The sequence below is a fragment of the Apostichopus japonicus genome, chromosome 23, assembly GCF_037975245.1.
Source record: "Apostichopus japonicus isolate 1M-3 chromosome 23, ASM3797524v1, whole genome shotgun sequence".
Classification (NCBI taxonomy): domain Eukaryota; kingdom Metazoa; phylum Echinodermata; class Holothuroidea; order Aspidochirotida; family Stichopodidae; genus Apostichopus; species Apostichopus japonicus.
In genome coordinates this window covers 10,120,251-10,135,464 of record NC_092583.1, presented here as the reverse complement: position 1 = coordinate 10,135,464, position 15,214 = coordinate 10,120,251, and the positions used below count along the sequence as shown (strand labels likewise).

At 39.4% G+C, this 15,214-nt stretch overlaps 1 protein-coding gene across 3 annotated transcripts in view; it reads left to right on the top strand.

Annotated features, from left to right (window-relative positions):
* Nucleotides 1–15,214, top strand: part of LOC139964572 (uncharacterized) — a 91,867-nt gene that overhangs the window by 38,887 nt on the left and 37,766 nt on the right. For all 3 annotated transcript variants that reach the window (XM_071966259.1, XM_071966260.1, XM_071966261.1), the window contains exons 34-50: nt 44–164; nt 832–1,029; nt 1,663–1,884; nt 2,479–2,636; nt 3,464–3,617; nt 4,284–4,487; nt 5,437–5,640; nt 6,379–6,678; nt 6,839–7,033; nt 8,393–8,596; nt 9,086–9,200; nt 9,606–9,790; nt 11,121–11,312; nt 11,910–12,110; nt 12,622–12,924; nt 13,762–13,953; nt 14,616–14,813. In XM_071966259.1, coding sequence (XP_071822360.1) covers nt 44–164; nt 832–1,029; nt 1,663–1,884; nt 2,479–2,636; nt 3,464–3,617; nt 4,284–4,487; nt 5,437–5,640; nt 6,379–6,678; nt 6,839–7,033; nt 8,393–8,596; nt 9,086–9,200; nt 9,606–9,790; nt 11,121–11,312; nt 11,910–12,110; nt 12,622–12,924; nt 13,762–13,953; nt 14,616–14,813 — 3,346 coding nt within the window. The remainder of the gene's footprint in view (nt 1–43; nt 165–831; nt 1,030–1,662; nt 1,885–2,478; nt 2,637–3,463; nt 3,618–4,283; nt 4,488–5,436; nt 5,641–6,378; nt 6,679–6,838; nt 7,034–8,392; nt 8,597–9,085; nt 9,201–9,605; nt 9,791–11,120; nt 11,313–11,909; nt 12,111–12,621; nt 12,925–13,761; nt 13,954–14,615; nt 14,814–15,214) is intronic.

The window sequence follows — 15,214 nt, the reverse complement described above, 5'->3', positions numbered from 1 at the left end:
ATAATAATTCATGTTTTACCCATTTTTATCGTCATTCTTGTAGCCACTCACAGGTAGTGAAATTCCTGCCGATTTATTCAGTGCTGCCAACACACTTACGCTGAACTTCCGGTCGGATTTCACCGTCACCGGAGCTGGATTTAATCTCACCTATGAGGAAATTTGTAAGATGTTTATTTATCAACAATTATAATTTTGTACAATTTTCGAATTTCTTTGTGATTAAATTGCCTTATCAGTGTACCAAAAAATGAAGATTACTGAACATATCTTGGATAAGTTAAATAGTGTATTTGTTTGGTAGTCTGTATTTATGAATGTGAGTTTGAATTCATAATGTGGACAGTGCAATGATCCGTTTTCATAGTTCTTGGAGGTTGAGGAAGACCAAAGAGACAATCTTTTACCAGCAGTCACAATTTCTTCCTTTCTTCCATTTAAAATTTTTTTTAATGATTTTATGAGAGGCTCTTTAACAGTTGAAGGAGACACAAACTCATAAATCGTCGGGTATATGTGATAGAAATATTCAACTGTAATGTACAGTTTCCCCAAACAGCTTTTAAAGAAATGTCTCCAAAAACTTTAATACTTTGACAGATATCACAAGGCAATGTTCCTTCAAAGTTCACACACAATACTGAAGACTTGAACAAATCTAAACATGACATATCGTGGAGCCACGAGTGCTTCATTGTTTTAATGTTTATTACTTTGTTTATTATTTCAGTTTGCTTCTCCTTTAACGTGTTTCTCTCTATATACACTCCTTTTTTTCGAATTTGTAGCAAATTTTTCCCACTTTTTCTCTCTTAATTTTCATACCGTTAGATTACTGTGAAGATGGTTTCGTGGCTGGAACTGGTCATGACGGTATCAGCTGTTACTACTTAGGAACAACTCCAAAGTCCTGGACGGACGCTCGGGCCCATTGTCGATCATTCCCCAATTCTGACCTGATCATCATTGAAAATGCCATCGAGAATCGCTTCATCACAGGTGTGTCTGGCGGAGAAGACTGGTGGATTGGTGAGTAGATATCTCCACGTTGAGGAATGGAATGTTAAAGATGGTGGTGCATTGGAAGACATGTCCTGGTTCTGAAATGACTTGTCCCTGAAATGACTCCCCTCCCCTCCCCTCCCCTCCCCTCCCCTCCCCTCCCCTCCCCTCCCCTCCCCTCCCCTCCCCTCCCCTCCCCTCCCCTCCCCTCCCCTCCCCTCCCCTCCCCTCCCCTCCCCTCCCCTCCCCTCCCCTCCCCTCCCCTCCCCTCCCCTCCCCTCCCCTCCCCTCCCCTCCCCTTCCCTTCCACTTCCCTCCCCTTCCACTTCCCTCCCCTTCCCTTCCCTTCCCTTCCCTTCCCTTCCCTTCCCTTCCCTTCCCTTCCCTTCCCTTCCCTTCCCTTCCCTTCCCTTCCCTTCCCTTCCCTTCCCTTCCCTTCCCTTCCCTTCCCTTCCCTTCCCCTCCCCTCCCCTCCCCTCCCCTCCCCTCCCCTCCCCTCCCCTCCCCTCCCCGAGCTCCCCTCCCCTCCCCTTCCCTTCCCCTCCCTTCCCCTCTCCTCCCCTCCCCTCCCCTCCCCTCCACTTCCCTTCCCTTCCTATATATTGTTATCTGCCATCACTTGTTCATCCACCGCATCCCTTTGTTTCATTTCCTTTCAAGGATTTTACGATGCTCAAACCGAGGGCAGCTTCTACTGGTCGGACTGCGTCACCCCTTCAGGAGGATTTGCAGCCTATAACTGGAATCTCACTCAGCCAGATAATGCCAACGGCAATGAAGACTGTGCTGTTCTCCTCGGTGTGAAAGAACCTGGCTACTATGCAGATTTCCCATGCACAAGAGAAGTTAAATATATCTGTGAGAAGCTAAAAGAGGGCAAAAGTAAGCTTCCTGACCCAATTTCCATCATGTTCCCTCGATTTGGATTTTTAAGGATACAAACTCTCCATTATGTTTGCTTCATAGTTTTTGAAATCTTGTGATGTCTTTTAGATGTTGATCGACCGCAGACATGACCGTTCTCTGTAAACACCTAACCCTGTATGGCATGTTTCCTCCAGGACAGAAAAAATGATTTGGCAATGACCAAGATATATGGTCTTAGATTGTTCCTAATTGTTTACTTTGTTCCTAAGTTCATTACTAATTACCATATACGTGGAAGTTCAAGAAATGGATATTTTAACATTAAACTACACGTCATGTCGTGTGTAGACAGATTTCAACCTTTCTCTACCAGAGGAGAATATTAAAACCCCATCGACTTCATTTTTAATTTACTAATCAATTCCTGTGCATCTACTTTTACTCCTCCTGCAATACCTCCGTTTCTCATGATATCTGTATTCAGACAGTATGGTAAAGTATATAACAGACAATTGCCATGGAAACTTAGTCATATTTAACCATCTACATAGCATACATCTTACATCATTTGTCATCATTTTTCGGTAATCTTTTCTCTTCTCTCTGCAGGTTTTTATGAACCCTCTATCGGAAATCCAACGGAAGTAAAGGGTAAAGGTACCACAGAGACGAGTATCAGAGTTGAATGGACTCCGGCCTCCTCGGCAGATAACTGCGATCAGATCGGTTATGCCATACATTACACCGATGAAGATGGGAACATGATGGTGAGTTAGACTTAAACGACCAGCAGTTTTCTTTAAATAAGCGTGTCATTGCATAAGCTCCAAAACCTTTGACATTACAAACTATTCCTTTTTTTGTTGTCATCATCCTGGTGCCAACTTCAACATAGGTTCTTTGTGTATTGCATATTGCATTGTATTGTATTGCATAGTATTGCATATTGTATTGTATTGCATAGTATTGCATATTGTATTGTATTGCATAGTATTGCATATTGTATTGTATTGCATGATATTACATATTGTATTGTATTGCATAGTATTGCATATTGTATTGTATTGCATAGTATTGCATATTGCATTGTATTGTATTGCATAGTTGTATTGCATAGTTGTATTGCATAGTATTGCATAGAAAAAGTTCTTTCAAAGTCAGTCACATCCTTTAAGAAGTGGTTATGTAAGGAAATAACAGCTAGTTACTGACTACTACCAAATTATACCTGTATGTAATTACTATATATATATTGAACATTTAATTTTTATTTATATTTATGTATAAGTGTTTATATATATATATTTTTTTTTCTTCTATCCTTTTCTTTCTTCAGGGAGTCTTCCACATTGTTAAGCTTTTACGCTTTATGGAAGACTTCCCTCCACTTTGTACTTTTGTGGCAAAAACAAATAAATAAATAAAGGCATAAGGTATAGATGGAATATTTTCAAACATTGCAGATATTTTAGAAGATACTATTACCTTCTTCTGCACCACATCTGCTATTGGTATGAGTAATGATGAGTGGAAACGTCTCTTAGAACTTTTGCGACAAGTGTTTCAACGTGTCTCAATGATTTTTCCTTTACAGACCGCTACTGTGGATGGAATCACTACCAGTGTAGCGGATATCTCAGGGCTCGCCGTTAACGCTTTCTACACCGTATCTGTTGTTGCTAACACATTTAGCACCGGTATGGGCACCACAGAGGACACCATTTCAGTGAAAACTCTTTCCCCGGCAGGTATGTAGAAAGAGATTGATTCTGTCAGGAAAATTTGCCAAAAATGATCATTTGTGGTCATATGTTCACACCTCAACAACCCCACTTAATGCAGATTGTGCAGTACATGATACATTTGAATAATCATCTGATTCGAGCTATACGATAGGCTGATATGGTGTCATGTGACCATTGCTGATAATCTGGTATTTCTTGCTTTAACCGATCATAAGACTTCATCATAGCATTCATAAATGCCACAGTATAACATTGTTGAAGGGTAGCAAGAAAAGAAATGTCTTTGTAAAGTGTCCCTCCCCCTGGTCCCCCTTGATACCCCTCTCCCAATTTACTTCATTTCTGTCTTACCCCATCTGCTAAACCATGTTACTCACTCCTATCTACCTAGCCTTCAACAATTGGTAACATTCTTACAGTGTGCCCCTTTTGTGCCTACTGTGCCTCTTCAGGGTCCCCACTTCCCTCCTTCATTCCAAATATACCATTCTATAATCTATACCATCTTTTTCTACCTTGGATCTCTGTCTACTCGATCCCACATTCTTTTTTTTTTTGAAAAGGGGGGAGGTGGAGGAGGGGGGTGGAGGCCTGCTTTGCTTTCTTTGAGACAGTATCGAGTTGATATTTAGGTATTATAAAATTAATTTGAATTAAATTGAATTTCAGAACAATACTGTCCTACTGGATACATCGAAGGACCAGACTTCACCTGTTTCTACCTGGCGCTGGCTTCGGAGGCCGCCAATTGGCAGGAGGCCCGTCGGTCCTGCGAGCGCACACCGATGGGAGATCTTGCCGTTGTGGAAACTCAGGAGGAACTATCTTTCATCCAAAGTCAACCAGGTTTCAACGGAGTTCCGTTCTGGATTGGTGAGAGCTGTTTCTGCTGGAATTCAATCTTGCTGTTCTTAGAGTAGGAAATGTACCCTTTCTCTTGTTTCGATGGCCCCGTGTCTCTCCCAGGCCCTTTCCTCTACCAGTTTTCAAATTTCATTTACACCTTATAACCACCCAATTGACCCAAATATAATGACACAACCAAAACATACCGCAATCGTAACAGAATTTGGCCCCGATGAGATTACCGTTCTACAGGGTTGGTGGATGTTTCTCATTTAAGCTAAAATACTTTTCTTGTCATTCCCTTGACAACCAGGCATACCATAAAATGTCCACCTTGCATCTACCTTAGAATAAGAACCTTGTACTTTGATCAAACTGAGGATGATATCCTACGACATGCATTAATAGTGATACATATGCATTAATAGTGATACATATGCATTAATAGTGATACATATGCATTAATAGGCATACATATGCATTAATAGGATACATGTGCATTAATAGTGATACAAGTTTATAAACTCACGTGAAAAGGTCTATGCAGTTAATTGCTAGCATGACTGTTTGAACATGTAAAAACTATCTAAACTTTTAAAAGTATCCGAATGAAGACAGTTTCAAAATGAATTTCAAAGGGATAATTTCTCATTTTTTGTCAAAAGTTATCAAGTTTGTTTGAGGAGTGCAGAAGATAAATGTATAAAGATCAGGACCTCAAAAAAAAATACAAAGTCCTGTGTTTTTTATCTCAATGTAGCCTAGCTATAGTCAGGGCTCCCTTGTTGGTGATCCTAATAATTTATTGGTTTTCTGGCCATGCCAGTCAGAAACCAGAGTGGGCCTTTAATAGACACAGTGGGTTACACCCCAGTGTCTTTTGAACTAGGCACTAGAGTCCCAAAAGTATGATTTTGAAATGTTCAAATATGTAAAAAACTAAATATTTTGTCTGTCATGTCTTTTCGATCTGTAGGTCTGAACGATTTGGCTGTCGAAAACGACTTCCAGTGGTCAGACTGTCAGGACATCTTGCCGTGGCAACGACTGAACTTCGCCCCCGGGGAACCGGACGATACAGACGAATCTCAGAACTGTGTTGCCATCAACGGAAATGGCAGATTCATAGACACTCAATGTTCCGGTGTTTGGCAGTATGTGTGCAAAGTTGTTGAAAAAGGTTTGATCTTTTATAGCTTTTTTTCAGTTCTAAAGTACAGTAGACGCTGGTATTAAAAGCCTCCAGTAATGGAAACAGGATATTTGTTAATATAAACAATAGGTATTTCAAGGAATTGGTTGGCTTTTAGCAGTATTTTTTTATGTTATTCCCATATTTTTTTCTCATGATTGCAGCAACAAGAAATGCCATTCTCGTCAAGTTTTTTCCATGTACACAGGTCCATGCTTATATGGTTAAGTTTGTATGTGTGTTGTTACATCACTATGTAGTTTGTGCGTCACTGCTACGGTAGTTCGATGCCAACCGTTGTGTGTCTCAATGTTCTGATGGCCTCTACAAGACTATATTAATAAAATCTTAAGGAGACATAACCAAAATTCTCATGAATTCAGCTACAGAGCTGCTGGTCCTAGTCAGTGATTCACAAAACTCCCAGTATGTCTCCAATAGACCCGAGAATTTCATCCATCATTTGCAAATCCGGTCGGAGCCTCGTAATATCTTGTAGAAGGTATTTTCCAGTCTGGGTCTCCCTGACATTGATTTTTTTTTGTTGTTGTTACTTCTTTGGACCCTGCATTCTCTTTATCCTCCCTCCCTCTTTCTTTCTCTCTCGAATCAAAATGACTCCTACAATTTGTCTGAAGGACACATTCAAACATTTCTATATGTCTTGTTTTTAATATTTAATATTTCAACACCATCACAATATTCAATCATTCCTTCCATTTCTAGACTACCTCTTTGAAGACCAATTCCCAACTAGCTTCCGTGTAGAAGCTGTGTCAGCTCTAGCCCTCCGTGCTACCTGGGTGGCATCCGAGTATAATTGCGACCTCCTCGGTTACAAGGTCCGGTACAACGACGGCATAGGGGGAAGCGGAGAGGTCGTGGTCGACGACCCGAATAGCGGCACCGTGTTGATCGAAGGTCTCTCAGCCGGCACGAACTACGCCGTCGGCATCGTACCGTACAACACCATCCAAGACTTTCCGATGTACGGAGAAACGAATATCTACACCCTGCCACTCTCTTGTAAGTCAGATTTATCAAAAGTCTTCTCCCAAATTCAACGTCACCCTTCGTCAACCCAGTTTCAAACAAATTTTTTTGTATTTAGCATTTTCTCCAAAAACTTGTGACACAAATGTCTTTTGTTTTCTTTCTTTTTATGTAATAATTAATTCTCTGGCAGCCCTCTGTCCCGACGACTACATCGTGGGCTACGACTACGGTTGCTATCAGTTTAACAGCGAACACATGACTTGGGAGGCCGCACGCGCTCACTGCCGACAGGCCGTAGATGGCGACCTCGCCATCATCGATGAGGAAGCCGAAATGAACTTCCTTCTGGAGAACCAACTTTTGGAGCAATACGATTGGTGGATCGGTGAGTTTCAAAATTAGACGGATGGAGGTGTTTTTTTGTGTTTTTTTTAACAATTACAATGAATCTTGTAAAGGCATTTCTTCATTGGCCCTGTTAGCTACTAGATATCCTTTACAGACATTCACCAACTGTGCATGTTTGATTTGTGGAATGTCTGTTTTATTTGCTGAAGCATGTAGAACATCTCAAAATGTATTTCATGATTCCCTATTTTGCTATGCTCAATACTACAGTAGTTATAACTATGCAGTAACTCCAAAAAAGACATTCGGCCTAACCTCAGATGGGACATAGGAAAATACCGAACATTAGTTGTTGTTTTTTTTGGACAACTGTTACCATTGATTCTAATTTCACCACCTAAACTATCTTTGCCGGGTATAGCTTTTTACGGTGTCAACATTTTCAGATGTTCATGCATGCAGGTACTGTAGACCAGTGCAATATTTTCTCCCTCAATGACTTACTATCAAACACATATATTGTTAAAAAATGAATCCTCCTGGTATATAAAAGACAGTGTCCCAATCTAATAATGCAGGCACCCACAGTGTATTATAGTTCTTAACATACCCGTACCAGGTACATAGACATTTCTTTAAAACTGTCAGATCAAGGGGCTTTGTTTGGTTAATCCTTTTCCCAGATAATTAGAATTTTCACAATTTCTGCAGTTGTGAAAATTGTGCTTGTTTCAGAAGTGATGCTAACCGTCAATTGTTTGTGCGTGTACATTCGAATCCAAGTTCCAATGAAGTTGACTTTGCAACATTTTGATCGCAAGACATTGCTAGGTTTGGTTTCTGTTGCTCGAAAGATAAATTTAGGGTAAAAGCGTGGTAAAAGTATGGTAACATTGTGGTAAATTGCAGTAAAATTGGGGTAAAAAAACGGTAAAACTGTGGTAAATTAAGGGTAAAAGCGTGGTAAAAGCGCGGTAAAAGTATGGTAACACCGTGGTAAATTGCGGTAAAATTGGGGTAAAAGCGAGGTAAAACCATGGTAAATTTGTGATAGTTTACTGCGGTAAACCGCGGTTAACTGCGTCCATAGGGCCAAAACACCACGGTAATGTAAAACAGATTTACCGCAGTTTTACCGTGTTAAAAGTGTGGTATGTTACCGCGGTAAATTTGAGGTAAATTTTTTCCTGGGGAGATGTAAACATTTTTGTGAAACATCGATCCTTTGATGCAGAGAGAAGAAAAAAGTATGCATGTTGCACTCAAAAACAGAATCGGGACCTGTTGGTCAATATGTATGCCATTTTACAAGCATGCCTCCTTGAGTCATAACATTGATGAATCAAATTTGAATATTAAAAAAAAAACATTTTGTTTTAAAAATTGTCTCTTTCAGGTATGACCGACAGAGCTTCTGAGGGTAACTTCTACTGGACGGATTGCAGCATGCTCTCCAACTATGCAGAGAGCAGGTGGGCCGCTGGACAGCCCAGCGACGTCGATGGAAGCGATAATTGCGTCCAACTGTCCGACAACGGCAACTACAACGACAGGGATTGCGAGAGCAGCTTCCCGTACATCTGTGAAATAAATACAAGCAGTGAGCAGATTAATATAATGAAATTAAATATAATTACATTAAAATATTCAGGCATGAGCTTTGTCCGCGAATTCGCCGAATACCTGTGATTTCTTTTCTACCTTGTGGACAAAAACTATTATCCTAACACACTGTAGCATACGCAAACTGGAGCCTATACAGCAATTTTTACAAAGTTCTGTGGTTTTTTTTTTTACCCCAGGCTCATCCCTGAATATTAACGTAGATAAAATTAGAAGTGTACGGCTGGGATTTGTGAATAGTACAATATGAATATTTAAACTTAAACAAGCATTTTTAAAGAAGTAAGTTTATACAAACTTTACTTACTTTTAGTGTAGATATCAAGACAGGTGAGATATTAACCTACAAAAAAAGGGGGGTATTTTAACCCTTCAGAATTTACCTCTAAACATAAACAAAAGTGTTAAAGTGAAGTTATTGTCATAAACGAATCAGCCATCGCCGCATTTTTGCATCTTTCATCAGACTATGAACCAGAAGAAGTCGTCCCGCGACTTTTCCTAGGATCTGCCGTAAGCCATGTGGCTATCCGGTTGAGCTGGATTCCATCCCAATATACTTGTGAAGTCACTGGTTACAGGTCAGTCTGGTTTTTCCATCCATTTCTTTTTTTGCTTTCAACTTTAGTTTTTGCAAAATTCCTCAAAACTGTCGTTTATCGAAAGTTTATCAAGTTGCTGGAGGTACGGATGTGCGTAGTCCTATGAGTCGTTTGACTGGTGGTAATTTTTAGTAAAATCCTTCTAGCATTGTATAAATTATGACAAATTCTATGCATCAGGGGATATTTATACCACCAAACACTTCAAAAAGTCTAAAGAAACATAAATCTGCTGCAGATCATTTTGTTTATGTAGAGAAAAGAAAATATGGTCTAGCTTTGAGGTGGTTTTGCGGTAGTGTACTCTTCTTGGGCTCGTCGCTGAATCGCAATTACCCCCTCGTGATTCTGCTCGTCGAATAAATGATCTTTGTCCTATCTCAGAGTTTATTACGGTGAGATTGGAGCTGAAGTCTGGGAAGCGGTGGAAGTACCCGGTGGCGATTCGGACGGTGTCACCATATTTGGTCTGGAAGTATCAACGACCTACGGCTTCCAGCTGAGAACCGTCACTCTTGTCGAAGGGGAGCGACCTGAATTTGATGAGGTCACCGTGACAACTCTGGAAGGTACATTCCAGTCCCATTAAATAAGATTAATTCACACTTATTTTGCAAATTCATGATTTGATTTTAACCTTCCTTATGACTGTTTGTGATATGTTGTTTTAAACCTTGATGATGTTTGACATTTTGGTGAAGGTGTGTGAACCTGATATGAAAGTTTTAAAGGACTAAAGACACCAGTTTTGTATACTGTAATGTAGAGTGGTTGCTATGGTTTCTAAGATTAATTCAGTCTTATTTTGCAATTCATTTGAGTTTAATCTTTCTCATGACTATTTGTGTTATGTTGCTTTAAACCTTAATGATGTTTGACATTTTGGTGAAGGTGTGTGAACCAGATATGGAAGTTTAAAGGACTAAAGACACCAGTTTTGTATACTGTAACGTAGAGTGGTTGCTATGGTATTAAGATTAATTCACCTCTGCAATGCATACTATCTTATGACTATTTGTGATATGTTATTATAAACCTAGTGCTGTTTGACATTTTGGTGAATGTGTGTGAACCTGATATGAAAGTTTTAAAGGACTAAAGACACCAGTTTTGTATACTGCAATGTAGAGTGGTTGCTATGGTATAAAGATTAATTCACACTAATTTTGCAATTCATTTGAGTTTAATCTTTCTCATGACTATTTGTGATATGTTGCATTAAACCTTAGTGATGTTTGACATTTTGGTGAATGTGTGTGAACCAGATATGGAAGTTTTAAAGGACTAAAGACACCAGTTTTGATACACTGTAATGTAGTTTGGTTGCTATGGTAGTAATAGACTGTATGTGGTAGAGAATTTGTCATAACAACAAATAATGCATGACTGTAAAGTGGTTCAGTATTTACTTTTTTTTTTTTTTTTGGCCAACTTATATGATAAAGTGTGTGTGCAAATGTAAATTAAATTTAAATGAAAATAATTGTAGTTGAGTGATGCTACATTGCCTTAAAAGAAGAGAATGGCTTGGATATTTTATCTGGATGATCCAATAATGATAGAAGTCTGATAATTACAATCAAGGTTTCTGTTTCTGCTGAAACATTGAAATATTTGTCAGCATGAGCACAGATTGGTTCTATCTACATGAAATTAAATTATTCGTCGGAAAAAATCAAACGAGGGAAATGTAAAGATTTATGAAGAAACAAAGTAGGTAGATTATACAGAATCACTCATGATCAAACTTTTTTAACCTTTAATAATCGTTTTTTTTTTTCATTTTTGTCTTTCATAAATGTTTCATGATTCCAATCCCTTCCTGCACTTCACTGAGACCACAGACAATTTATATAAAAAACAATGTGTGTAATTTTATTTTTTCATATTCGTAAACAGCGCCAGAATGTCCACCAATGTACGAACGTGGCACGGATGACAACTGTTATTACTTTGCCCGTAACACAACAAGCTGGGAGCAAGCAAGAGGTTTCTGTCAAGGAGTAGAAGATGGAGACCTAGCCATCATTGACAACCAAGTAACACTTGACTACATTCTATCAAAAACCATGGGTGGTGATTGGTGGATTGGTGAGTTTCTATAGCAACCTACCAATTTTGTTATTGTAATATGTAGATATGTGTCAGATCAATGATTTATAGAGTTGTTTTTCTCAACCCAATTGTCTTCTTTGGTTTTCTTGCTCATTATAAAAAGATTTTGGGAAGAATATGAAAGCTCATTAGTACTGGCCCAAAATATGCTAGGAAGTCAATTAATGGTCACCCATATTCCAGATTCAACAAACATTTGATTACCCACCCTCAAAAAGATTTTTCGCTCTGAAACATTTATTTGCCTTATAACTACCACTCCTCAATGTCTGGAGATACCAGAAAAGTAGTTTTGAAAACTTAGAGCCATTATAATCATGCATGCATGCAAGCTTAGGAGCCAATTCTGATGAACTTTGAAGGCTATCATATCAACAAAAATTAAAATTAAAGCCCTGTATTATTTTCTCTATAATTTTCATTCAATTTGATTCAATTTTTATACAATATGCAATTTTATATACTTGTACTGTTTACTAATTGGCACATAATTTTGGTGTGCACAAATTGTTCCTCTTTTGCAAAATCGGCAGTTACACTTCATAAGAATCTCTGTATCTCTTTTCTCTTCAGGTGCTTATGACCAAGCGACCGAAGGCAGATGGCGTTGGGTGGACTGCATGGACTTCAATGATTTCTCCACCTCCAACTGGGCCTCCGGCCAGCCGAGCGGCAATGCAGGAGAAGACTGCGGGCAGCTGCTGCCCAACGGTCAGTTTAACGACTGGCCCTGTGAGAGACCCGTGCAGTACATCTGTCAAATTGTTTTCAAAGGTATGGCCAAAAAAAAGATCAAATTAAAAGAGAATGTGACTTTTTAAAAATTACTATCGGCTTTTTGTTCTTTTAAAACTATTTGACGCTTTTAATATAAGATGTTTGCCAAGTACCTGATTGTATTGAACACTTCAAGCGCATAATTATTAGTAGAGACGAGAAATTATGATTTATGATGTTTATGATTTTAGATTATGATGTACGTATCTGTTATTCCTGTTTTATCTGTAGCCTTTATTGGGTTGTTCATATTTACTATTGCTTGAAAGATCATATAACCTTACTGCAGTACAATCAGTTGATGTCAATCAGTATGATTCTGACTAAAATGCTGAAATTAAAAATGGGTTGAGCTGTAGACTCCATCATGAAAGAAATTTAACATTTATTGGGGGCTGGGGTGTGGTGGGTAGGTGGCGGGCTCTCTGTGGATGAAAAATGTCATCCTGTGGTATTTAATTTATTCATCTCTTTGTATTTTTTTAAAAATTTCTCCTTCTTTTTTCAGAGTTTGAGAGAGAAGAAGCGAGTCCGACGAACCTCGCCGCTGCTGTGGCTTCATACACCTCAGTCGAGGTCACGTGGGATCCATCACCTTACAACTGTGACGTCACCGGTTACCAGGTATGGGTATCAGACAACAGCACCGCACCCTTGGAGTACATGGTGGAGGGTGGAGGTAGCAGTATGTACGAAGTGATGGACCTTCTTCCAGAAATGACTTACTCTTTCAGCGTGGCAGCCGTCACAGCTGGAGGTGTCCTACCGTATTTGATGCCACCGGTCATGGCTACGTTGCCTGATGAGACAGGTAACAAATCTGAATGTCTCATTTACCTGTCTCATTTACCTGTGTTACTATAGACCTGCAACCCTCTTAATGCGCAAGCTTTCATTGACACTGTAAGCACCAGTGGCGGAGCTAGGGGTATTGGTTAGGGGGCGAGAATGGTCTGTAGGGGCAGAGCGCCACCACAGGTTGGCGCGGAGCATACATAATATTTTTGAGTATAGATACTCCCTAGATCCCCGGAAATGACCCTTTCGGGGCCTTGCTAATTTGCAGATAAAAGAAGAATAAATAGGTGTCATCGCCATTTTGTCAGAAAATGACACCAACAAAATGTGACAAATGTCAATGGGTATTTTAGAGCGCAATAAAAAAGTCAATAATCACGAATAAGTAAAAAGTGGTAAAAGGCTGAAAAGGGCGCCAGCAGTCCATTTGAGTCCGTCAGGGGGCATCGGCCCCCTCTGACTGTATGGACACTCCACCACTGGTAAGCACTTTTCCCAGCCAAATGGAGGTACAGGCTTTACTGTGCTAGATGAGTTCCAAAAAGTGGAATGTTCATTTTATGTCGATCTTAAATAATTTCACATATCTGCCATACCACATCCAATACATGCAATATATATGTGTTTGTATGTGTGTGTAGATATATAAGCATACATATGTATATATATAAATATGCATACATTCATACATATGTATGTATAAACAGATATGATATGATCAATATTCATTATTTTTGTCCTTTAATGGCCTTGCCATGCATCAAATAAAATCAAACCCAAATGATTTATCATGAGTATTAACCACTCCTTTACAGTACTATAAATTTGACTTTTGCATTTGATCTTTTAGCTGACCTTTGCCCTCAAGGCTACCGTAAGCAGTACAACAACGGATGTTACAAGATCGGCACCACCATGCTGTCGTGGTACGACGCCAGAACCGACTGCCAGTCGACACCAAACTCAGATCTCATCGTCATCAACGATGCGGATGAAGATGCTTATTGGAGGAGTGTCGGATTCGGAGCTGATTGGTGGATTGGTGAGCGATGAGAAAAAAAAAATTAACCTTCCTTTCCATTTTATTGACCAAAATTCAGCTTGCAATCTTTCATTTGCCCGTTTTGGCCTTTTGAAACATTGTTGAATACAGAGAAATGTTCTCACCCATGTACGAGTTACCCTTGTTACCCTGACACGACTACATTGATTCCGTGTTTATATGTTTATGTTCCAAGTGTCAACTTTGTTCAACAGGGTTCATATAAAAAAAAAAGGGGATATCATCAGTTTGTAAATACCATCTACATCTCACACAACTGGGCAAGTCTGCTGGTCTAGAAAGTTAATATCTTAGATCTGACATTGATTCAGCCTTGCTGCAGGGGATTTTGCAGCTGCTGCAGCCAGGCTGCGTAGGATGAAATCTTTTACGCTGTGCAGTTTCATACAATTGGAACTGCTGGTCTCCGAGATAATCTCTTTTGTTTGACATTAATTCAGCCTTGCTGCAGGGGATTTGCAGCTGCTGCAGCCAGGCTGCGTAGGATGAAATCTTTTAAGCTGTGCAGTTTGATACAATTGGAACTGCTGGTTTCCGAGATAATCTCTTTTGTTTGATATTGATTCAGCCTTGCTGCAGCCTGAGTTTGCAGCTGCTGCAGCCTCTCTCTATATTCATGCTCGCACTTTAAACCCGCACAGGTCTCTATGATATCGGAACGGAGGGAGACTTCCAATGGATCGATTGCACAAGGCCGACATCTTTCGACAACTGGGGTCCCGAACAGCCGGACGACTACAACGGTGACGAAGATTGCGTTCTGATTGCCTCTGATTGGTCCTGGAACGACTGGGTCTGCTCCGACCGGGTCATGTACCTCTGCGAAATCAACGAGAACGGTGAGTTTTAAGGGAGGCCGATATGATTCTACCTCGTATCGCTTTGGAAGAAATCATTGAGAAATGGTTTGTTTAAGGCAATGAGGTGATCCTGATAGGAAATAATCTTCATGAAATTTAATGGAATTATGAATTTATAATCACAAATATTCAGATCAATCTATTCTCCCTAGTGAAGGAACAAGAAAGACTCTTTTTTATTTATTTTTTATATATTTTTTTTATATATATATTTTTTAGAATTTTTTTTCAATTGAACGTTCTGTAAAGTTGGTTAGATTAAATTCTTAAGGTTTATGTGCGATATTGATCATTGATCTCTGTGTGTTGATCAGTATACCTAAAGTATCAGTCGATTTTTTATTTACAAGTTCATTACCATATATATAAAGCCTAGAACA